Consider the following 26,713-nt stretch of genomic DNA (forward strand, 5'->3'; position numbering starts at 1 on the left):
AGGTTGTGATCTTGATGGGAACTTGTTTAGTGTACCTTTGGGAATAGATGAGTGACGTATTAGTTTAAGTTTTAACTTCATCTAGTCTGATTCCTTTTATTCCTTACAATTCTGATTTACTTATTTGACTTTTTAGTGACTAATTTAGTTACACCTATTGCTTTATAGGACACCATGCCACCAAGAAGACCTGCATCTTCCCAAAACAGTCAGGCTAATGATGATGTACCTCCAGTTGAGGGTTTGCCTCCCGTGAGTGCAGAAGGGATCTATAGGTATCTTGGGACACTAGCTGGTTTAGTTGAACGCCAAGCTCGAGCTGTTGGGACTAATGTTCAGGGACAGTCTTCATCTTCTAGGGGTAGCTCTTTTGATGACTTCAAGAAATTGGGTCCTCCTTACTTTTCTGGTGCTACAGATCCCACAGAGGTAGAGGCTTGGATCCTTAAGATGGAGAAATTCTTTGGTGTCATAGATTGCTCTGAGGAGCAAAAAGCCTCTTATGCAGCTTTTATGTTAGATAAAGAGGCAGATCATTGGTGGCGTATGACTAAGAGACTTTTGGAGGATCAGGGACCCATAACATGGAGACAATTTAGGGAGGCTTTCTACAAGAAGTATTTCCCTGACAGTGTTAGGCGGCAAAAGGTGGGAGAGTTTATTCGTTTGGAACAGGGGGATATGACTGTGGCTCAGTATGAGGCCAAATTTACAGATTTATCACGTTTTTCCCCACAGTTGATTGCTATAGAGGAGGAAAAGGCATTAAAGTTTCAGGATGGGTTGAAGCCTTATTTGAAGAACAAGATATCTATTCTGAAGCTTGGTGTCTATTCAGAGGTTGTTGACAGAGCCCTTATAGCAAAGAAAGATAATGAGGAGCTTCATCAGTATAGGGAACAGCAAAGGAAGCGAAATAGGAGTGATGGTGCTCATGGTAATCAAGCACAATGAAGGTCTACATCAGGAAGAAATCAGAATAAAGGGAAGGCAGCGCAGAATTTAGATGGGGCTTGTCCTACTTGTGGTAAGAAGCATGGGGGTAGGCCATGCTATAGAGAGACTGGAGCTTGCTTTGGTTGTGGGAAGCAAGGACATTTGATCAGAGATTGTCCAGAGAATAGGAAGTTCATCACTAGAAAGCCTAAAGAGGAAAATAAGGAGGATAAACAGAAACCCAAAGCCCAAGGACGGGTGTTTGCTATGACTCATCATGATGCTCAGGCCACTTCTGATGTGGTGACAGGTACTCTTCGAATCCACACCTTATTTGCTAGAGTCTTGATTGATCCTGGATCAACACACTCTTTTGTTTTAGAATCTTTTGCTGGTTTGTTGGGTTTGCCTGTTGCTAGCATGGACTTTGATTTGATTGTTGCTACTCTTATGGGAGATTCTGTTGTGGCCAGTAGAATGCTTAGAAATTGTATTGTGATGATTGGTTATAGGGAAATGCCAGTTGACTTAGTACTCCTTGACCTTCAGGATTTTGATGTGATTTTGGGGATGGATTGGTTAGCTTCCTACCATGCCTCTGTTGACTGTTTTGAGAAAAGGGTGACGTTTAGTATTCCTGGTCAGCCTAAGTTTAGCTTTGAAGGAAAGCATGTGGATAGACCACTGCGTATGATCTCAGCCTTGCGAGCTAGTAGCTTGCTCAAGAAGGGTTGCCAAGGATTTTTGGCTAGTGTGATGAGTAATGAAAGTGATTTGAAGTTGGAAGACATACCCATAGTAAGGGAGTATCCTGATGTCTTTCCAGAGGATTTGCCTGGCTTGCCACCAGAGAGAGAGGTGGAGTTCACCATCGATCTGGTACCAGGAACAGGTCCTATGTCTAAGCCCCCATACAGGATGGCACCTGTGGAGCTTAAGGAGTTGAAAGTTCAGCTTCAGGAGTTATTAGACAAGGGTTTTATCAGGCCTAGTGTTTCACCTTGGGGAGCTCCTGTTTTATTTGTGAAAAAGAAGGATGGCTCAATGAGACTTTGCATTGACTATAGGGAGTTGAATAAGGTGATAGTGAGGAACAAGTATCCCCTTCCTCGGATTGATGATTTGTTTGATCAGCTACAAGGTGCTTGTGTGTTCTCTAAGATAGATCTTCGATCAGGTTATCACCAATTGAGGGTTAGAGGGGAAGATGTACCCAAGACTGCTTTTCGAACTAGGTATGGGCACTATGAGTTTCTTGTTATGCCTTTTGGTTTGACTAATGCACCTACTGCTTTTATGGACTTGATGAATAGGGTATTCAAACCCTATTTAGATCAGTTTGTGGTGGTTTTTATAGATGACATCTTAGTATACTCAAGGAGTAGAGAGGATCATGAGGGCCATTTGAGTATTGTATTACAGACCCTCAGAGATAAGCAGTTGTATGCTAAACTGAAGAAGTGTGAGTTTTGGTTAGACCGAATTTCTTTCCTTGGGCATGTGGTAAGCAATGATGGCATCTCAGTTGACCCTGGCAAGGTAGATGCTGTAGCTAATTGGAGAAGACCTAGTACTGTGACTGAGATTCGAAGTTTCTTGGGACTTGCTGGTTACTATAGGCGGTTTATAGAAGGGTTCTCTAAGATTGCCCTACCTTTAACTAAGTTGACACAAAAGAGAGTTAAGTTTGAGTGGTCTGATGATTATGAATGTAGCTTCCAAGAGTTGAAGAATAGATTAGTGTCAGCTCCTATTTTGACTATCCCTTCAGGTTCAGGAGGATTTGTGGTGTATAGTGATGCCTCTCATCAGGGTTTGGGTTGTGTTCTTATGCAGCATGGGAGAGTTGTAGCTTATGCTTCTAGACAGTTGAAGCCTTATGAAAGGAATTACCCTACTCATGATTTGGAGTTAGCTGCTGTGGTTTTTGCACTTAAGATTTGGAGACATTTTCTTTTTGGTGAAACTTGTGAGATATTCACAGATCATAAGATTTTGAAGTATCTATTTTCCCAAAAGGAGTTGAACATGAGACAGAGAAGATGGATAGAACTACTTAAAGACTATGATTGTATTATTCAGTATCATCCTGGGAAGGCGAATGTTGTAGCTGATGCCTTGAGTAGGAAGTCAGTTGGTTCTCTAGCAGCTATTAGAGGTTGTCAAAGGCAGTTACTTGAAGAGTTGAGGAGTTTACAAGTCCACTTTCGAGTTATGGGCTTAGGAGCACTTGTAGCAAATTTCAGAGTACAACAGACTTAGTTGGGAGAATTAAGACCCTACAAAAGAATGATTCCCAATTAGTGCAAGTTATGGAGGAAGTTAAGAGGGGCAGTAAGCCTGATTTTGTTTTGTCAGATGATGAGATCTTGAGATTTGGGACTAGACTTTGTGTCCCAAATGATGAAGACTTAAGGAGGGAGCTTTTAGAGGAAGCTCATTGTTCCAAGTTTGCAATCCACCTAGGAGAGACAAAGATGTACAAGGATTTGAGGCAAAACTATTGGTGGTCAGGTATGAAGCGTGATATTGCACAATTTGTGGCTCAGTGTTTAGTGTGTCAACAGGTGAAGGCTGAACATCAGCGACCAGCAGGGTCTTTACAGCCACTTGCTATTCCTGAGTGGAAGTGGGAGCATATTACCATGGATTTTGTGATAGGATTGCCAAGAACCTTAGGGGGTAATAATGTTATTTGGGTGATTGTTGATCGGTTGACAAAGTCTGCTCACTTTTTGCCTATGAAAGTCAACTTTTCTTTAGATCGTTTAGCTTCTCTTTATGTGAAGGAGATTGTGAGAATGCATGGAGTACCAGTTTCTATAGTGTCTGACAGAGATCCTCGTTTCACTTCTAGATTCTAGCATAGTCTACAAAAAGCTTTGGGCACTAAGTTGAGTTTTAGTACTGCTTTCCATCCTCAAACTGATGGCCAATCAGAAAGGGTAATTCAGGTTTTGGAAGACTTGTTGAGAGCTTGTATTTTGGACCTGCAAGGTAATTGGGATGATCATTTACCTTTAGTAGAGTTTGCCTATAACAATAGTTTTCAAGCTAGCATTGGGATGGCACCTTTTGAGGCATTGTATGGTAGGAAATGTCGATCTCCTATATGTTGGAATGATGTTGGAGAAAGGAAACTTTTGGGGCCTGAACTTGTGCAGTTGACTGTTGAAAAAGTTGTTTTGATTAAAGAAATATTAAAAGCAGCTCAAAATAGACATAAGAGTTATGCTGATCATCGTAGGCGAGATTTGGAGTTTGAGGTGGGTGATCATGTGTTCTTGAAAGTTTCACCTATGAAGTCTGTGATGAGATTTGGGAGAAAAGGAAAACTTAGTCCTCGTTTTGTGGGTCCGTTTGAAATATTAGAAAGAGTAGGCACTTTGGCATATAAAGTAGCCTTACCCCCAAGTCTGTCTAAGGTTCATAATGTGTTTCATGTTTCGACTCTAAGGAAGTATATTTATGATCCTTCTCATGTTGTGGAGTTGGAGCCTATTCAAATTTTTGAAGACTTGACCTATGAAGAGGTACCCGTTCAAATTGTGGATGTGATGGATAAGGTACTACAACATGCTATTGTCAAGTTGGTAAAGGTCCAGTGGAGCAATCATAGTATCCGAGAGGCCACTTGGGAGTTAGAAGAAGAGATGAGAGAAAAACATCCTCAATTATTCCAAGACTCAGGTATGTCAAGTTTAGAGGACTAAACTTTTGTTAAGGAGGGGAGGATGTAACGCCCAGACATTTTCTTTTAAGGGTAATTTAGGAAATTGTTATTAATAATTTAATTAGTTAAATAATTAATTTAATAAAGTGGAAGAGGGCTAAAAGTGTAATTTTACAAATAAATACCCTAGGTATAAATTAGAAATTTTATTATTTCCCTTCTTTTCTGAATAGAGTTCCTGTTCGTAGAATTCCAGAGAATGTAAGGTTGGAGTCAGATTTCAGGGTTGAAGAACAGATCTCTATAGGTAAGATTCTAACCCCTAGTTTAATATTTTAGATTCATTGATTAATTTCAAACACATTAGATATATTTTTTTGGAAAACCCCAAATCTAGATTAGGGTTAGATTATTTTTTATTCGTTTTAATATCAAATAGTGAAAATCTAAGATTTTGATTTTAGTATTGGAATTTGGGAGATCTTAAGTTTTATTAGATGAAAAAAAAAAAAAAAGGGGTTCCTTGGAAGGTTTCGATTTTAGATTAGGGTTAATTTAAAAAAAAAAAGAGTAAATAAATATATTGTTATTTGTGGTGGAAGGGATTAGAAAAAGTTAATAAAAAAAATAATAATGATAAGAAAAGAAGAGACACGTGTGCACACCGGAAGGAAGAAGGAAGGAAAAAAAAAAAAAAAGCAGGTGGGGCATGACAGAGGGCTATGGAGGCTTATATATATATATATATATATATATATATAATGAATCATCATTAGGCAAAAAAAAAAAAAAAAAAAAAAACTTGCTTTTTGGTGTGTACCCGAGAATGAGTAATGGTTAGGTAGCTATTGAATTGGATAATAAAAAAAAAAAAAAATGATATTTAGTTTTAGATTAATAAATAAGATAATAGTAATAATGGTATTTTTGTAATAAATAGAATAAGAGATTTAGCAATATATATATAGAATTTTATAATGAAATAAAGTTATAATTTAATTAAATTAGTAATGTGTTATTAGAAACAAATTGGGAATTTATTAGTTTTATTTAAATAAGGAATAGATTTGTTAAATTATAAATAAATAGTAATAATTGTTTCTCTTATGTTATATTAGGTGAAGAGTAGATTATATTTTTTTTCAGAATTATTCTTCTCCCAAGCTTTCAAGGACTTCTTTTGAGGTAAGGGAAGTTAATGCAATATTTATAAAATTAAATTATTTTATATGTTATTTTGAATTGTGGAAAAGAAAATGATATTTTGTTACCATGCATGGATCAAACTGTTTTGCACTAAATATTATGTTGAAATATTTTGTTTTATTTATGACACAAAATATGGAGATAATATGTTGTGTAAATTTGAATACTTGAACAAGAACATCACTCTGGTTTATTTGGCCCTTGTCAACGGGAAATAATAGTTGACTATTCGGCCCTGTCAACGGGATATAATAGTTGACCTTTACATTTCATGGTGGGAATGTAATTGATTTGGACCCCAGCCTCTAGGGGTTTGGTTAGAGGTTACTAGTACTAGTAGTGTTTGGTTTCGTCCACCAGGAACAATCTGAGGCTAGCCACCCATTTGAAAAGTCCCACCTAACTGGGCATTTGATATTTGATAACCAGAGTAATGAAAATTTGAATGGATTTGATTGAATCTTATGTGAAAGTGTTTGAATTTGATATGAAATTGGTTGGTTGAATTTTGAATATATTGGTATTTTTGAAACTCTGATATTTGATGAGAAAAAAAAAATGATATCTCTTATTTGAAATGAAAATATTTGATCCATGAACTGCATTAATATTCCTTATTGGGCTGTGAGCTCATTCCCAATTGTTGAAAATTTTTCAGGTACTCTTAGTTCGGGTGAGGAGTGATGGCTAGGCTGAGGAATGGTCATCATTAGGATTTGACTTAGGATTTTATGTTGGATTTTGTTTAACTATTAGTTATGTTATTTTGGATCATTTGGTATTTGGAAGTTATTTGGAAATTGAATTTTGAGGATTTTAGATTTTGTTTCCGCTACTCTGAGCAGGTATTTGGTAATTGGTAACATCCAGTTACAATATGACTGTTTGGGTCAGATTATACTTTAAGCCTTCGGGTTTGAGGTGTGAAATGACCGTCACACCCTTGGAGTGGGTCTTGGGGCGTGACATCAACCATGAGGAAGGTTACACAGATGTTGGAGGGTGTAGTTGAAGTTTCTGTGCCCCCACGCCCCTTTGGAATTTTTATCAGTTCATCTTGAATTATTGCACTTTTTTATCATGTATGAAAAATACAGTTTCCTGTGTTCTTGTTTATATTTCAATCAATGTTTAAGATTTCCGTTGTGATGGATGCTTAGTCATATATAAGATTCCTCGTCTTCGATTTCTTAATTGGGGTTTTCATTTTGGTAAATATTGGAGAAACCAAACTGAATGGTCAGAGTATATATATGAAAGTCAGGCTGCCCACAAGTTTGGTGATCTGGTTTATTCTGATTTCCACCAAAAGAAACAAGGAAGACAACCACATCTTCTGGGTAGCTAGACTTGGTATTTTGTTATTAGATGGTCCATTTCGTGGGTCCTTTAGTTTGTAGGGCTAGCTATTTCTTGCTGTCATGCCATGTGGTCATGGTCCTGAAGGTGCTGTATTGATTGACAAAATTCCAATTACAGGGCTGGTCATTGTGTGTTCCTCCAAAAGGACAGGATCTATCCATGGATGGCACACTGCATGCACACGGTATGCATGCTGGGGGGTTTTAATGAGTGGGGTGGAGGCATACATGGGTATATGTCATCTCTCGATAGAAAATGTTATTCACATCTAATTGGGTTCATGGTCTTACTACTCATAACAGTGAGTTTAGGGATGTAGACCACTTTAGTTTTATTACCCGGCTCCTTGCAAAGTCAGAACTTGGGTAAATAAAATTGCTCATATTGAACTTTCTTTCCTCCTACGTATGTGTCTATATATATATATATATATATATATATATATATATATATATATAAGGTCAATCCAACCAATATTAGTAATCAACAGGATATAAGATCTATCTCTACCTCCCATTAGCTTAAACTTTTAGGAATGTATGTGGTTCTACATCATTTGATATTAGTACTTGCATGATAATTCATTAATTCTTCAAATGAGTTTTATTAATGGACTTGTTAATACTCTTTTAGTGGGATATCTCACATCATATTGGTATAAAAGTTTCTCATATATACCATATGTACATGAATTTTTTTAAGTATATAAGTGTGTTTTAAAACTATAAGAGCTCATTAGATCCAGAATAGATAATATTTATATAAGAGAGAATGGATTGTAAGAAATAGTATGAAAGTCAATTTTTGACCTTTGTCTGATGTATGAGTTGTTTATAATCATGTAAACGTATTTTAAAGTTATGAGGTCTTATTAGACCCAAAATAAACAATATCTATATGGTTGTGAGTGGATAATGAAACTTAGGATTTACACATATTGCAGTTGAAAAGGCAAACTTGTGGCTTTACAGCTCTTCAAACTTCAGAAATTGAAATTTCAAACGTCTCTCGGTTGAAGCAACTTCCAGTGGTACCCCACAATCTCTCCATTACAAAGTATGATTCTGTGGAGTCTCTACTAGAGGGGGAAATCCTGCAAACCAACATGTACAGTTTGGAATTTTGTGATTGCTCTTTTTACGGATCCCCAAGCAAAGGTGGCTTACCCACTACATTGAATCGCTATTAATCTCTAATTGTACCAAATTGGACCTTCTTCTACCTGAGTTGTTCAGATGTCATCACCCTACCCTTGAAAATCTATCGATCAATGGCGGTACCTACGATAATTCTCTCCCGTTATCCTTCTCAATATTGGACATCTCCCCCAGGTTGACTAATTTCACAATCAATGGTCTTAAGGGGCTTGAGAAGCTCTACATTTCGATTTCAGAGGGGGATCCTACATCTCTTCGTAAATTGGAAATCAAGGGGTGCGCTAATCTTGTATACATCCAACTGCCCGCTCTCGACTCGGTGTCCCATGAAATTCACAACTGCTCCAAGCTCAAATTGCTGGCGCACACCCATTCATCTCTGCAGAAACTGAGTTTAATGTATTGTCCAGAATTGTTGTTTCACAAAGAGGGTTTGCCTTCCAGCCTACGTGAACTTCAAATTTGGTTCTGCAACCAACTCACGTTCCAGGTGGACTGGGATTTGCAAAGACTGGCCTCTCTTACTCATTTCACAATCTTTGGTGGATGTGAAGACGTGGAATTATTTCCCAAGGAGTGCCTGCTGCCCTCTTCTCTGACTTTTCTTGCAATCTATGGTCTTCCAAATCTCAAGTCTCTTGATAGCAAGGGGCTTCAACAACTCACCTCTCTTGTAAAATTAGACATCAGGAAATGCCCTGAGCTCCAATCCTTGACAGGATCTGTTCTTCAACACCTTGTGTCTCTCAAAGAATTACAAATCCAGCACTGCCCAAGGCTCCAATCCTTGACAGAAGCGGGTCTTCACTACCTCACCACTCTTGAAATCTTGCATATCTACAGCTGCCGTGAGTTCCAATACTTGACAAGAAAGAGATTGTCGGACTCCGTCTCTTGTCTGATTGTGGACCCATGTCCTTTACTGAAACAACAGTGCCAATTTGAGAAAGGGCCAGAATGGTGTTATATATCTCACATTCCAAATATAATCATCAATGAACTATTTTAATGAAAGTGGCGGTAATTGTTCTATGCTTAAACTTATTCTTTAGAAAATTTATGTTCCAATTTCTAATCTAAAAAATATGTCTACATGATTCATTGGCTCCATTTATTTGATTTAAGAATTTCGTCTCCTTGAAGCTTCAAGTCTGGGACGAATATTGAGGAGTTGTAGATGAGGATTCAACCTAGGTGCTCACATTTTGACACAAACAATTCCCATATTTTAATGGAACTCACATTTTCATGCTCTGTTTTTATTTGGCAGTATGCATAACCCAAGTGAACACAAATTTTATTTACTGTGGAAAAACATGGATGCCTTGGTTTTTCCTCACTTTCTTTTTCCATTTCTCTTATACAGGCATGGAGGAAACCATGGATGCATTCTAGTTCGCTGCTTATTAGTAAGTAATTTTAATTGCTTATGATTCCGTTATTTTTTATATTCTCAATAGCTCACACAATGATGGAGCTCATCCTGTTTAGAAGAAAATACCTCATTGTTTAAGGTTTTGTTTAATCAATTTTATTATGTTTGATACCAGAACTATTTAAATCTTCTACATTGTTAATGTCTTGACCTCCTTTTTGCATTCAAAGGCTTTTAATCTGTTTGACACTCTTGAAGAATTGTACATCTACACAAGTTATTGGCTGGTCCGGTTGTTGAAGATTTGGGCAGGCAACAAACTCTATTTGTTTGATTTCAGAAGTTCTCCAGCAGAGGAAGAAAAAAAAAAAAAAAGGGAAAGGAAGATTGATCCCAGGTAATTTGTATTTTAACAAAGCCCATTTTCTTATTTCCTTGACTTCTTCAATTTACCTTTCGGAATGGGCAAAAATGATACTAACCATCTGGGTATTTATGTTGCACATGCACAGGAACATGTGGATACATTTTTAGGTAATTCATGTTTAATCGAGTATGTTCTTAGTTGGGTACTTGGTGCCTTTTGCCAGTGGTTTTGAGGATAATATACTTGCATATGCATATTTTGTGACTTTTCTCCAGTCAATATCAAACTAAATTAATCACTAACTTTTTGTTTTTCTTTTTCTTTTCTATACATGTTCCATATTAAGTAACCAAGATGAACATAAATGCCTTCTTATGAGGAACAAAGTTCGATTATGACAATAGAAAAACATGTGAGGTAAACAACTGCAATTTTATGCTAATGTATATTTAAATCTAGGATCATTTAGAAAGTTGCAATTTCTAAAGCAATAATTTTATATGAAGTATTTTATGGCACTGAATTGGTCAATTTTTTATTTGTTTAAACACTCTTTTGGTTTAATAGCCTTAGCTTATTTGGAGTCCTTATTACGAAAGGCTGTTTATTTTGCAGTAACCAAGTGGACCAACTTCAAGAGGTTAGTAGCTAGAAAGACATAAATTTTTGTTAGGTAGCTGCTGAATTTGTTTTTGTCACAATTTTGACGTGGTTTTGTTCTTCTTTTGGAATTTCTTAGATCTTGACTATGAGTTGGAATTTCTGTATATTTTTTGTTGCCCTGCAGATGATCATCGAGGTCATTGACATGGATCCTTGAGGTGGCAGTCTTCTTGTGCTAGCTTCTCATTAGAAGAATTGTCATGGTCATGCATACACTTGTGTAAGTGACCATGGGCATTGGTTCTCATTGTTTATCCAAGTCATCTGTTTCTTTGAAAAGAAAATTAAAGAGTCCAGGTCTTAATGGAGGTTTATACTGTGAAACTCCTGAGAAGAATATTTCAATTAAATTGTTCTAGACTTTAAGACTTTTTTGAAGCTTTGTTTTCCATTTCGATGTTCTTATCTTAAAAGTGGTTGAGTGCAATTTCCTCATTGAACTTCCTGATTTTGTATAGAAATGATGATTCTAAGATTATTCACCATCTCCTTGAATTAGAAAATTTGCTCTTCTATATTTCCAGTCTTTCTAATGATTTGTGAATGGGTGAATCAATCAATAGAATATCAGGTTATGTGCTTTATTATTTTTCTGACTATATATTTCTCACCATCTATTATCTCAAATGGAAACTTCCTCATTCGACAATTACCAACATGCAGCTCCTATGTGACAGATCTAATGATGGACATGATCCAAGCTTCTCCAGATGATCAACCAAACATCACACAGGCATGTGCTTTGCTTGATTGGCCATTGATCTCCATGAATTTAGGTTAGCTTTAGATAGTTTGAGTCCATGTCAACATTAGGTGAGGAATTTTATGTCTGTTTTCCAAGGCTGACTTTTTTAATGGTGGCAGGTGTGCTAGAGATTTCTTTTTTCTTCGAGGCTTCAAGTCTGAAACAAATATTGAAGAGGAGTGGAGGAGGATTGAACCAAAGTGCTCACATTTTGATACAGATAGTTGTCATATTCTAATGGTACTCTCATTTTCATGCGCTGTTTTTATTTGGTGGTGTGCCTAAGCCAAGTGAACCACTTGAAAACTATGGAAAACCATGGATGCTTCGGTTTTTTCTCACTTTCTTGGTCTATTTTCTCTTATACAGGCATGGAGGAAACCAGGGACGTATTGTGCTTTGGCAGTAAGTAATTTTAATTGCTTTGGTCTTTTCTTGCTGCTATTCTCTTTCCAGTGTAATAGAAGTGGAGAATTAAATCTGCAATATACAAAATTGCAAGATTTATGATTGCATATCATTTCAATGTCTTATTTTTCACTAAAGCAAAAAGGTTTTCTTTATTTTGGTTCATGTTCTCAATGGCCTAAAAACATCTCACTGTTTAATAGACAAAATTACTTAAACCTTCTACATTGAAAAGGTCTTGACCTCCTTTTGCAATCCAAATCTCACAATCTTCTCAATTTGTTTCTACAGAAATAATTTTCTAGTCCTATTGTGGGGAATTTGGGCATGCAGCAAACTCTATTTGTTGATACATTTTAGGTAATTTATGGTTTTTGAAATATGCTTGGAATTAAAGTAAAGTGTGTAAATAATATTTGCATAATATATGGATAAATAGTTAGGGATTTTTGCAAATTGTTTTTAGGATATCATACTTGTGTATGTTCATGTTGTGACTCTGTTCATTTCAATATCAAACTAAATCAATCACTACTTTTTGTTTTTTTTCTTTTCCTTTTTGTATATTGTAATAAGCAACCAGGATTAACATAGAAGACTTCTTATGAGAAACAAAGTGTGGTTATGACTATAGAAAAACATGTGAGGTAAACAACAATAATCATTTTGAAAACTGTTTGGTTGCTTGGTTGTTTGAACTCTCTTTTGGTTTAGCAATCTGCATTGATTGGCAGTCTCTGTAACAAAAGCTAGTCTATTTTGCACTAACCAAGTGGACAACCTTCAAATGGTAGGCAGATAGACAAAAATCTTTGTTTGGAAGTTGATGCACTCTTGTTTTTGTTTCAATTTTGGCAATGTTTTGTTCTTGTTTTGGCTTTCCTTAGGTCTTGACTTTGACTAGGAATTTCTGTATATTTTCTACTGTGGTGGAGATGATCATTGAGATCAATGTCATGGATCCCATTTTGGACTATAGTTATGGTCCAGGAAGTGACGATCTTCTTTTTCTATCTTCTCACAAGCAGAATTCTCATTGCCATCCCTACCCTTCTATCGGCAACCATAGTAGTTGGTTCTCATTATTCTTTCTCAGCAGGGGTTTTCAGATTATTTGAAAAGAAAGTTAAAGAGTCCAAGTCTTAGTGAAAGTTTTTAATAGATTTTACTTTAAAACATTTCCTGCACATTTTAATGGTTCTTCTCTATTCAAAAAATGAGAATTTATTGTTTGTTCAGGGCTGTTTATGAATTTTTTGCTGTGTTGTCATATGGTAGTTTTGTCATTTATTATGCTCTTAATAGATATTCCCACTATTCCTTCATTTTTCGGTCCTGCCCACAAATTTGTATTGTCTTATTCGACATTCTTCATTTTTCTTAATTGTATGATTCAGAGACTTAAAAGCTGAGAATCTTCCATTGGACCCTGATGGATTATGGAAGCACCTCCACCAATCATAAGCCACTTGAAGAAGCCTGAATAAATGGGCATTGAAGAAGATACAGGAACTCAAGCAAGCTCTTGCTGCTTGAACTCCATCACCCCACAGTGATGCTTTGAAAAACTGAACCTCAACTGGACTTCAGTCAACTGCTACTCCTCCAGTATCATCTCCTATTCTCACACATGCCTATTGGATTTAAAACAATTTCTTCCATCGATTCATTTTCCTGATATTTTCTCTTCTCATAACAGCAGAGAGAAAAGATTGAAGCAACAGTCTGGAAACTCCAGCACAGAAAATCCGATTCCCCTTACCAGACTCTAAGCTATGGCAGGCTTTTGGTGATGAGCCCAAACAGCAGCAGCCTCTTTCCAGGGATAAGGATAGTGTTTAGGACCAGAAAATGGTCATCACAACAAACCAGCCACAGAAGCAACTTCTGGGCCTGAAACTTGGTGTTTTGGAAAGGAGAGTTTTACAGCCACCCCTGCTGCCAGCTCTAATATTTCCAGACCCACTGTTGGAGGCATAATGCCCAGCTTATTGGTGACTCAAAGAAGATTGAGAGCAGGTCAGCTACTGAACCTGCTAGATGGGCTGGTTTCTAACTTATTTGATGAGGTTATATCATCCTTAGCACTTCTGGTCATGAGAGATGAGAATAAGTAAAAAGGCCAAAAAAAAAAAAAAGAGATAAGTGGCTTTCGGGGCTTGTTTATGCTACTGAGTATAGAGTGTTTCCCTTATGGAATAGAATACAACTTTTACATATGCTTCTAACTTAGCGAGGTTCTGAGTTCTGAGTATCTTCGGTATTGAAGTGATGTAAGATAGAGGGGTGGATTTATATCATTCAGGTTTGTTTCAACCCCAATTAGGATAAATACCTTACTACATACCTTGGTGGATTCTAGATATCAAAAAATACAACATTCACATATGTTCCCTGGTTGAAATAATATATACTATTTTGCCATGTATTTTTTTTAATCCATGAAAATCTTACATTATATTTAATTTGTATTTGTTACTTGCATGCCTTCCTAATCATTTTCTGTCAAGAGCCACTTTTTTGTTTGTAAGGGATCAACCTATTAGGATAAATGCCTTACTACATACCTTGGTGGATTCTAGATATCAAAAAATATGATCCACCTGGAAGACCAAAACGTTGATTTATGCAAGAGACTAGAACTCCTTTACAAGGAATAAACCACATACTTTTTTTCAAGATTGAGTTCCAAACAAGAATTTATGGCATATCTTTAATTTTTTGTTTTCCGTCAATAAGAAAACTATTGACTTCTATGACTGTCTCAGAACAGTTTTTTTCTACTAAAAATGGAAAATCAAGCCTTAGATATTGATAGGTAATTAGCTTGATAATGGATTCAGTAACTTTCCATTGGTGTACTCTTCAAATCTGATCATAGGGTCTCTGCAATCAACCTTCTTTTCGTCTTAAAAAGTGTGGTATAATTTGAACAAGTTCTCCAAATTCTCTATACCAACATGGATTTTCCTGTTGTTGGCCATGGATGCCTCTTGCTTCTCTTTGTTCTACCATTTCTTGCTGTAGCTGAAACCAAGTATAATACTAGTTTAGGATTGTCTCTTCTGGCTTCTGATTGCTCATTTTCATGGAAATTGCCATCAGGGTCTTGGCTTTTGGATTTCGTCCACGAGCAGGCTAACTATCTGGTTGACAAAATCCCTGGAAAAAAAATTGGAATATGAAGTAGAGCTTATGATTGATGGTCAGTTAACACTTGATGGTCAGGACCAAGTCATATGGAAAGCTGGGTCTGGTGTTAATGGGGTTGTTTACGCCGCCATGCTTGATACCATCTTGCCAACTAAAATATTAGAAAGTGGTGGCATTGCGTCTTCTCAGTAAGATGAAGGCAACTACTCAAAGGGAAGGTTCCAGCCTCTTTTGCTGCCTGATGGAAATTTTGTCCTTAACACCTTTAATCTGGAAATGGCAGCAATTCTGATGAATGGATGATTTTTGATGATTCGGATCACCTTCATGTTGTTCTACGAAACAGAGGGAGTGCTATCCTCATGTCAGGAAGTGCAGATTCAACCAGAGATTACTACTACTGGGAAATGCTGGATTTTGATGGAGTTTTCAGAAAATATACTCGCCCAAGCTCCAGAGAAAGAGAAGCTGGGTTCAGTCCTAATACACCCAAAGGACATTTGCTCTGAGATTCAGGTAGATTTGGGAGGTGGGAGACTGAGAGTTGTGGCTTTAATTAACAGTTACTGCATACCTGACTCAAAAGGAAGACTAATTTGTGAGTGTCTTTTTGGGTTTTCCCTTGTTGATCCATACAACAAGCCCAATGGCTGCAAGCTGAAGATGGTACAAAAAGGTGAACAAGGAGAAGGTTCAAACCCAGAGAACTTACAAGAGAAGTCTTAACATAGTTTGGACTGCCACTGCAAACTTTGAGAAGATAGAATGCTTAGGTGAAGACCTCTGCTGGATATCTTATGTATATGACTACAATTGTGTGGTTGCTGTCTTTAAATTAAAGAAGAAACCTTCTGGAAGAAGAAATATCCACTTTCGAATGGGATTTGAGATTGCAAGAGAGCTGATGTACTTGCATCAGGAGTGTAGCACACAGATCATCCTCTGTGACATCATGCCTCAAAATGTCCTCCGGATGATTCATTCACAGCAAGGATTTCCGATTTTGGATTGACAAAACTTGTGATGAGTGATGAAACTCAGGCACTTATAACCATCAGAGGGACTTGTGTCAGAATGGTTCAAGAGCAAGTCAATTACAGCAAAAATAGACGCTTATAGTTATGGGGGTCATGTTACTGGAAATCATTTGTTGCAGGAGGTGCATTGATTTCCAAACAGAAGATGAAGAGGAAGCCATCCTTCCTGATTGGCTTATGATTGCTATAGAGGTCACCAATCGGATATGCTTGTGGAGACTGATGATGAGGCAAGAACTGACATGAGGAGGGTGTGGACCCGCATTTTTCACGTGCGTCCCCACTCGATCGGCGAGACTCACTTTTTATTGTGAAAAATTAATTTTAAAAAAAGTTGGAGTCGCCACTTATTTTATTTTTATTTTTGAAGGGAAAATAAAACAAGAAATAAAACCCTAAAAAAATGACTCCATAATTTTTGGAAAAGCGTGTCTTCGAAAACCCAAGTCTTGGTCCGGGGATCAGGTTACTTATTGGGAAGGTACCTCTAGGAGGTAGCACCCCTCTAAGCCCTAAAGAGGTCTCTACTAATTAAGTTAAGGGGAATATGGCAATTAATCGGTTAATTATGGATACTAAGTAGGCTAGGTGATTTCAAAAGATTTGCATGCTAAACAAGATCAAATTGCCATAAAAGAAAGGTTAGGATGCGTACCCGGACCGCTTCTCAAGCGCTATCATAAAACATCAGAGTTAGTATAGAAGTATAACACACATCTAAACACCTAAGGATTATCAAACATATGCATACTTCATAGTGACACGATTGTTTACAAAATTTAGAAAGTAGGCGATAGGGGGGGGCGTACCTGGATAGCATAAATAACTTACAATGCGCTCCCATAAGACATGAGGGATTAGATAATAATAAAATAAAGAAACCCTAGCATGCTTGTTATCTAATTGGCATAACAAAAATTATCAAAGTATATGAAAACATTAATTATCACACACATCTTATATACAATTCCTAAAAAAGATAGACATAATTTCAACAAGTGACAAAAATGGCAACAAAAATAATTTTTGAAAAGATTTTCTTATGTAGGGGTTTCACCAATTCCCCAATTGATATACACGAATTTAGCTCAGAATTATCCCATTTATGTGGGACCACAAGCTTTGATTCGTGTCTTTGTTCAAAACCAAAATTTTTGTTAAAAACCGAGAATGATGCAAACCGAACAAGATATGGTTTCATATTATTTTTAAATAATAAAAAAAAAAAAAAAGAGATTTTGATCCTGAGGACTCTAAATGAGTTTTTGAAATAGATTTTTAAAATGATTTTTTTGAGAAAAGTATTTTATTTTAAAATAAAAGGAATTAATTTGGAAAAAATAAAATATAAGAAATAAAATACCCAACAAAACAAAAATGAAACCTCAAAGTAAAATTTTTTTAATAATTAACAAAAATGATAATGGTGATGGTAGAGGCCAATCTTCATGATTTTCCAATGGCCTTTGAACAAAAAGGAAACTATCAAAGCAATAAATTATTAATATTTAGATCAAATAAGCTAATGAAATATCCATCAAGAATTAGCAACAAGGATTCAAGAAGCGCATAAATTGAGAATAACAATCCATAATTAACATAAGATTAACTAAACACATAAATGCCTCTAGACTAAAAAAATAAATTAAATCAAGATTAAACTTTATCTAACGGGATTAATTAAACTAATGTATTCAAATCACAAACACATACAAGTGAAGAACAAATTAAAACTAAATTAAATTGTAATTAAAAACATGAACTTTATTTAATAAGATTAATTAAACTACTAAATTACAATTACAAACACATCCAAATTAAAAATAAATAAAAGCTAAACTAAATCGGAATTTCAAATATGAACTTTATCTAACAAGATTATTTAAACTAATGAATTAAAATCACAAATATACTTAAACTAAAAGATAGGTTAAAACTGAACTAATTTAGAATTAAAAAAAAATATAAACTTTATCTAACATGATTATTTAAACTAATAAATTAAAATCACATACATATTTAAACTAACAAATAAATTAAAAATAAACTATTTTGGGATTAAAAACATGAACTTTATCTAACATAATTATTTAAACTTAAGAATTAAGATCAACTAATGCATTTAAACTAAAAACGAATTGAAATCAAACTAATTGAGATTAAAAACACAAACTTTATTTAACGTGATTATTTAAAGTAAAGAATTAAAATCAACAAAATACATTTAAACTAAAAACAAATTAAAATCAAATTAATTGGGATTAAAAATACAAAATTTATTCGATATGATTATTTAAACTTAAGAATTAAGATCAACAAAATGTATTTAAACTAAAAACGAATTGAAATCAAACTAATTGAGATTAAAAACACAAACTTTATTTAACGTGATTATTAAAAGTCAAGAATTAAGATCAACAAAATATATTTAAACTAAAAAACGAATTGAAATCAAATTAATTGGGATTAAAAATACAAGCTTTATTTAACGTGATTATTTAAAACAAAGAATTAAGATCAACTAATGCATTTAAATTAAAAATGAATTGAAATCAAACTAATTGGGATTAAAAATACAAACTTTATTCAATACAATTATTTAAACTTAAGAATTAAAATCAACAAAATACATTTAAACTAAAAAACAAGTTAAAATCAAACTAATTGGGATTAAAAATACAAACTTTATTCGATATGATTATTTAAACTTAAGAATTAAGATCAATAAAATGTATTTAAACTAAAAACGAATTGGAATCAAACTAATTGAGATTAAAAACATAAACTTTATTTAACGTGATTATTTAAAGTCAAGAATTAAGATCAACAAAATACATTTAAACTAAAAAACAAATTAAAATCAAACTAATTGGGATTAAAAATACAAACTTTATTCGATATGATTATTTAAACTAAAGAATTAAGATCAACAAAATACATTTAAACTAAAAAACGAATTGAAATCAAATTAATTGGGATTAAAAATACAAACTTTATTTAACGTGATTATTTAAAACAAAGAATTAAGATCAACTAATGCATTTAAATTAAAAACGAATTGAAATCAAACTAATTGGGATTAAAAATACAAACTTTATTCAATATGATTATTTAAACTTAAGAATTAAAATCATTAACAAACTTAAACTAAAAGATAGATTAGAATTAAACTAATTGGGGATTTAAAAAGAAAATAATATAAACTTTAACACAAAGAATTAATCAAAAACTAAAATTTCCAAAAAAAAAAAAAAAAAAAATCTAGGCTAAATAAAAGTACTATATAGAAAACTAACCTTTGAAGTGAAAGAGAAAATCCTCTCTTGATGATTAAATGACAGCCCGATCTCCGTTCGAAGTCCCTTGCTTTTTTCCAAAATTCCGTGTGCTCTGCCCCCCAAGAAAAATCTCTCTATTCTTTTCCTTTTCTCACCTATATATATCACCCCTCAAGACCTAAATTTGTTTCCAAAAAGGAAAATTCTCCCCCTTCCTTTCTTCTTCTCTTCTTTTTTTAAATCCTCCAATCAAAAGCAATCTTCCCAATTTCAACTTCCCCTCCAAAACCTTCCAAGGAGAGTCCCGTCTTCCTTAAACTCCAATGGTAAGTTTCCTTGCAAAAACATGAAATTTTTGAAGTTAAATAATTGCATGAATAGATAAATAAGTAAATAAATTAAAAAATGGTAAAAATAATAAATAAATAAATAAGTTAAGGAAAATAATATAAAGAGGAAGATAACCAATAAAAAGTGAATGATAATCATAAAATTAAAATTAAAAACAAAATAAATAAATAAATAAATAAAATAAAATAAAATAAAATAAAAGTCTTCGTAGGCCTAGTGTGCCTAAACGGGCCTAAGGTGAGACTAAGTGGGCCTAGGGTAGTGCCTAATGGGCCAAGTGTATCTAAAAGCTATCCTAAAAAAACAAGAAAAGCCTAAGTCTAAGTTAGGGCTGCCAAGGGTCACAATAAAGGATCAAATAATCCCTCAACCAAAATCTCCGAGGTGACTTAGAAAAAGGTAAGTGGTATGAGTAGCCATGGGCCACCAAGGAACTATTGTGGAGCATTGAAAACGAATTTAAAGACATGTGCTAAAGGAACAAAATTGAGGGTCTACAGAGGGCTGGAGAGGTTAGTGGTGGTAGCAATTTGGTGTATTCAAGAGGACCCTTCATTAAGGCCTTCCATGAGAATTGTCAAACTGATGCTTGAAGGCATGGTTGATGTTTCTGCGCCTCCATGTACTTTCCCCTTTAGTTCAGACTATTGAAACTGCCCTCAGTTTCAAATGCAAATTATGTGTCCTTGTTTCCATTTCTGTGCTTTTCAACATTCACAGCCGGAAAATGACGAGGAAGTAATACTAACTGATTGAGCTTATGATTGCTATAGAGGGCACAGATTGGATAAGCTAGTGAAGAATGATGATGAAACAAGAAATGAGATGGCGATGATGGAGTGGATGGTGATGGTTGCCCTTTGGTGCATCCAAGAGGACCCTTCTTTGAGGCCCTACATGGGAATGGTAATACTGATGCTTGAAAGAGTTGTTGAAGTTCCTGTGCCCCCTTGTCCTTTCCCCTTTAGTTCAATCTGTGTTATCTCGGAAGTTCTATATATCATGAACTTTAGTTGAACATATGTTTGTTCTTATAGTGTTTTCTTTGTTAGTATGGTCTCATTTTCTTGTTCTAATGGTACAAACAAGGTTGCTACGAGTTTTGGTTCAAAATGGCCCATTTATAATATCTATATATCTATATATATATATATATATATATATATATATATATATTCAAATTGGTCTCTTTGATGCCACATAAGAGTCATGTCATAAAATTTTTTTTTTTCATCATTTTAGTTAAAACTTCAATTGTCAACTGAGGTTTCAGTTTTAAATTAAAGTTTCAATTGTTAACTAAGGCTAGTTAATTTTTAAAAAAAAATTAAAATTTAATTAAAAACTATTAAATTACAATTTATTATTGAAATTAAAAATATATACTTTCATAATAAATTATTTATATTTAAACTTAGAATCTAGTATTACTTTAACAAATATAAATTGATAAATAGAAGACATTATAAATGAATATTTTATTTATTAATAAATTAATAATCTTAAAATAATAATTTTATATAACATATAAATAAGATATAAAATTATATAATTTATTAATTTAAGATAATAATTTATTTGTATTATGACAAATTTATCTTTATTAAAATAATAGTACACCCTTAAGTTGACATATATAGATTTTTTGATAAAATTAGTTAATGAAATTAATTAGAAAAAGTCTACTACAAAATATAATTTTTAGTAGTTTCATCAAAGTCACAAAAAAATACCCATTAAACATTTATATAGTGGGAAAAAAAAACATATATAATCTCACATGTCTCCACAAGGAGATAACTCATATGTAATTGGTACTCTCTTCTGTTTTGGTTGCTCTTTTCTAACTGTAGTAGATACTACATTTGACATATGAAGAACATCTATTTGTGTTGAAGCTAGAGTTGGAATAGAGGTGGTGGTGGAGGTAGCAATCTAAGTCAATGTAGGTCACACCTACCTTTCAAAATGGTTGGGGATAAATCTAACTGAGTAGATGTGTCAATCGCATAGGTATAGAATCAAATATAAATGACTCCGGTGATAGTAGAACTAATGTCCTAAACTCAGGTCCTAGTGAAGTAGCTAAGGAAACATCTAGGTGCAATGAAAGGGGATCGACATATGGGTTAGCAGACACTAAAAATGGGTCTGAAGAAGTATGTGGTTGTACTAATAATGAGTCTGAATAGGTAGGGGGCTACACTGATAGTGAGTCTGAAGAGGTAGGAGGTTGTAATGGAGGTAGGTCTAACGAGGTTAGAGGTTATACTGATAGTGGGTCAGAAGAGGTAGGGGGTTGTGCTAATGGTGGGTATGAAAAGGTAAGGAGCTAAATTGAAAATAAGTTTTAAAAAATAGGGGGTTATGCTAATGATGAGTTTGAAGAGGTAAGGGGTTGCATTGGTGATGAGTGTGAAGAGGTAAGGGATTGCACTGATGGTAGATCTGAAGATATGGGTGACTGTACTAATTATAGAGATAAAAAGGTAGGGGGTTGTAATGATGTTGACACTGATGAGATGATGGGTTGACGACTAATTTATTATTAAAGTATATATTTTTAATTTAATTAATGAATTATAATTTAATAGTTTTTAATTAATTTTAAATAAAAAAAATCATTGAAACCTCAGTTGGTAGTTGAGGTTTTAGTTAAAAAATAAAGTCTCAGTTATCAATTGAGGCTTCAGTTAAAAAATGAAACCTCAACTAGCAATTGCGACTTCAATTTAAAAATAAAGCATAAATTGTCAATTGAGACTTTAACTAAAATTATGAAAAAATATATATATTTTTATAACACGACTCCTACGTGACATCAAATAGGCTAATTTGAATATAAGTTTCATAAAATGGTTATATGTATATATATATATATATATATATATATATATATATATATATATATATATATATATATATATATATATATATATATATATTTGTGTAAATGGGCCATTTTGACCCAAAACTCAGGTTGCTACACTATGGTTACAAATTTCAAGATGGTAGGTAAGCACCAAGATGGTCATCTTCTCTTCCAGTTGATGTAACACGATTCACCAGTCCATGTTCTCACTTTTACAAGTATTGAAAAATTGGCAAGTACTTGTTGCAAAAGGTCTCTTTTTTAGGTGTTTTGAAAATTCAAAACAGTTGTGAACTCTATCTATATAGAAATTTTGGCAACTCCAAAAGTCTATCAAGCTTTTGGAATATTCAAAACTTAGAAAACCACCCGGTGGTTTTGTATATCAGCAATATGAAAGCATGTTGTGGACACAAAGCTTGCATTCTTATTTCAATCTTAGTTTGGACCATGCGATTAAACCTATCTACTAGTTAGGCCAAATTTTCTTGTTGCCAATCTTTTGATGAATAAGAGGTTGATATTTAATATGATGTTTCAAATAATAATTGTTGATGCGAAGTCAACTAGAGATGGATTCTCCCCTTGTTGTGCCATTGAGAGCTTCTGCTAAATTGGAATCTTGACAAGCTTCTTCCCTGCATAAAGGATGTTCGGACAAGTTGTTCAAGTACGTCCCTTCAAAGCTTAAATCAGGCACAGGTAGATAGGAACCTTTAGAGAGGAGAGAAAATGGGGGAATCTTTAGGAGGGTTTTTATAGTCTTTAGGAGGGTTTTTATAGTCTTTAGGAGGGAGTCACTATTGTACTAAGTTGGCACTTTGACTTTTCCTATAATGATGGTTGCCCATTACAATCATCATTATTTAGAGCGGTTGGCAAGTGTCGTCAGCCAATATGTCATGATGCAGCTGCCCGTCGTTTCAACTTGCTGAAGATGTGGGACAATGTGTGAGAATCCACTAACATGGACGTAAGGTTGAAGAAGATCGCATTAGTCATTCCTATGTTAGATGAAAATAATTATATATAGCAAAGAGGACACAGAGTCTGGTTGGGGGATGTTGCCCACTTAGGTGGGGTGCAGGTGTGGTCCGAATAGAATGGTCACTATGACATCTATTCAGACAAGGCTGAGGGTGTGCGACACGTGGTCCGACACATGGGCAGGCATGTGGAGGAGAGCCCACAATAATCTCTCAGCCTCACAGTTACCAACAACTTTGTCATGATGTTGACGACTTCAAACAATTACTTCCAATCCAATCCTTCTTCCATTATAAATTTTCTCTTCCTAATAATTACCAACTTCATATGGGAAATTTCTTTGCAAGTTGCTTGAATCCTATCCGAATCTCAAAAATTTTAATGCTTTTTAGAAGTGATGGAGGATATGCTTGATGGGAATACCACATAATTTTGGTTTTATTGTATGCATCCTCTTTGCTGTTAGCTTCTCTTTTAGGCTCTCATGACTATGATGGTCAAATAATTTGAGTCTGAATTAACCTAATATTAGTTAATTAATTAATTAATTATTAAATTGTATGTGGTTGTCATTGGTTAATCTACTGTCTTTTTATTTTATAAAAAATCTAATTACATTTGTACATGAATTTAGAAAATAATCTATAGAATAATTTTTTTATTAAAAAAATTATATATTCCGACTAGAAATGTGGGACACTCCAATAGATATTTTAGAGAAAAAAAATTGCTTTTTCTGCTTTTGCTTTTCCCTTTGCTCTGTTTTACTAACAAGTCACAAGGCAATGGTGTCTGGCAAAAAAGTCAGCATCTGGGTCCACCACAGCTTTTTTGGCCTTTGGTTCCCCTTTGCTTTCTTTTAATAACCACTCAATTATGGTGTTTGGCCAAAAAGTCAGCATCTGGGTCCATCACCATCAATCATTCCTCCAAGCTTGTGCATTTTGGCAATAGAGACCAGCCTCCAGAATTGCAGTCAACAGGTACGGCGAACGCACTCCTCTCGGCTTCCCTTCAAGTTCAAGTTCTATTCGACTGGTTGGTTTCTCCGGAGGTCATCAACTTCATCCGGTACAAAATCTCAGCCATGAACTCGAGTGTTATTTTAGGAAACATAATAAGTGATTTTTTTAATATTATAAATAGATTTTTATATTTTATATTTTAATAAATATCTAATTTTTAAAATTAAAAATATTTTTTGAAATTATTATCAAATAGAGTGTAAGACAATAATTATTTTTTCTTAAAAAAAATTATTAAAAATGATCCTTATTATTTTAAATCAGCTCCGAATAATTATTTTAAGATGGTTGTCAAATTCAGTGAAAGGATTAAAATTTCAAAAAATAAAAGTGGAAAAGAAGGAATGGTAGGCATCATCCTATGGATGCTTTTGCTTTTTTGGCAGTATCCGATTCCACCAATCTACCCACCGACTCCACCAAATTGATAATAATAAAAGAAAAAAAAATTCCACCACCCACCAAAATTGATTCAATGAAAGAAGTATGTTTGCAGAAAACTGGACTCCATAAAATTATTTATATTAATATCAACTTGAAAAGGAATTTTTTGTTAATTAAATTCCAAAAATGAGGCCTTTGGTGTTAATATCAAGTTTAATCCAACACTCCTGGTTACAAAAAATAAAATAAAATAAAATAAAGGAAAATCCATGCCTACTTGAATCATTCACCTAATATTTATTATGATTTTTAAATAGTATGTTTTGGTGGTTTCAATATTGTTAGAATTAGTTTAACAATAATTTAAAAAAGTGCTTCTACTTAAAAAAAAAAAAGGTGAAGTATTTGATAAAATTAAGAAAATATTATTAAAAATTTTAAAAATCACTTTTACTATTAAAAAATTACTTATAATATTTTAAAAAAATTAACATTGGATATGTGATTCTCTTAAAATCATTTTTAGAAAAAGCGTTTTTATTATAAACACTTCAATTATGTTTGATTCCCAAAATAATTGAAAGAAAATGTGAAAGAAAAATTAAAAAAAAAAGAAAAAGTGAAAGAAAATAAAAATAAATTATTTTTATTTACTATTTTAAACTTATTTTAACTCATCTATATAAAAATTAAATAATTTACAAATATATAAATTTTTAATTAGTTTTAATTATATTTTATTTTCTTTGATATTTTTTATATCATAATTAAATATAAGAAAATCATTTTTTTGTATTTTTTTTAATATTTTTTGAGAATTAAATATAACGTTATAATAGAAACATTATCAAAAATATTTTTAATTTAATTTTCAAATTCACAATAGAAAGTAAGAACTCCAAACAGTGCTGGAAATAAGATTTCTAATTATCTTACTTCTTTTTTAGACATCCCAATTAAAGAAAAGTCACATTACAATCCAAAAATTTAATATGTAAAAAACAGTATCATTATAAAAATGTAAAAAGCAACAATTTTCATAATCATAATTAAATCTTAATTTTAGTAGTTACTTTTTAAAAATAAAAATGTTAATTATTGAAAATGATTCTTGTAATTCCAAGTTAATAGCTTGAAACTTATTTTACAATGCATTTTAAGTTGGTTTTAACTTTCAAGGAATAAAATTTTAACAAAAAAACAGAAAAGAAATTCATGAGACAATTTATCAGTCAATATTCATCCACCTACTCCACCAACTTGATATAAAAATGCTTTCGACCCACCATTGAATTGAGACAATGGATCAATCAATATGTAAAAATGGTCAAATCAACATCCATCCACCTACTCCATTAAATTGATGTAAAAATGTTTTATATATATGTATATTAATAAATTCTATTAATAATAATTATAAGCAATAAAAATATAGTGATAGTAATTGTAGAATTGCAATACTATTTATAATTATTAAAAATAATAGTATTAACACAAATGTTGAAATCATTATTACTACAAAAAATGAAAGTATAATATTAGGAATATTAATGTTGAAACAAATATTCGTCTGTTATAATAATAATAATAGTAGTAGAAAAAGAAATGAGTATATTAAAAAGAAAAACAAATAAAAAGCTGGCACTACCCACCTTACTCAACAGAGTCTGGCATCAGCTTTTTTATGCGCTTTTGCTTTCCCCTTTGCTTTCGTTTACTCACCGGTCACCACTC

At 33.6% G+C, this 26,713-nt stretch overlaps 2 protein-coding genes across 2 annotated transcripts in view; both read left to right on the forward strand.

The window, feature by feature from the left end:
• Positions 1–26,713, forward strand: part of LOC100266629 (putative disease resistance RPP13-like protein 1) — a 58,212-nt gene that overhangs the window by 23,229 nt on the left and 8,270 nt on the right. The gene's annotated exons all lie outside the window — the stretch shown is intronic.
• LOC132254941 (uncharacterized) lies at positions 175–6,931 on the forward strand. The gene is made up of 2 exons (XM_059742026.1): positions 175–1,246; positions 6,474–6,931. The coding sequence occupies exon 1, from the start codon at positions 175–177 to the stop codon at positions 952–954; it is 780 nt and encodes a 259-aa protein (XP_059598009.1). The 3' UTR covers positions 955–1,246; positions 6,474–6,931.

Source organism: Vitis vinifera, chromosome 13 (assembly GCF_030704535.1).
Source record: "Vitis vinifera cultivar Pinot Noir 40024 chromosome 13, ASM3070453v1".
Classification (NCBI taxonomy): domain Eukaryota; kingdom Viridiplantae; phylum Streptophyta; class Magnoliopsida; order Vitales; family Vitaceae; genus Vitis; species Vitis vinifera.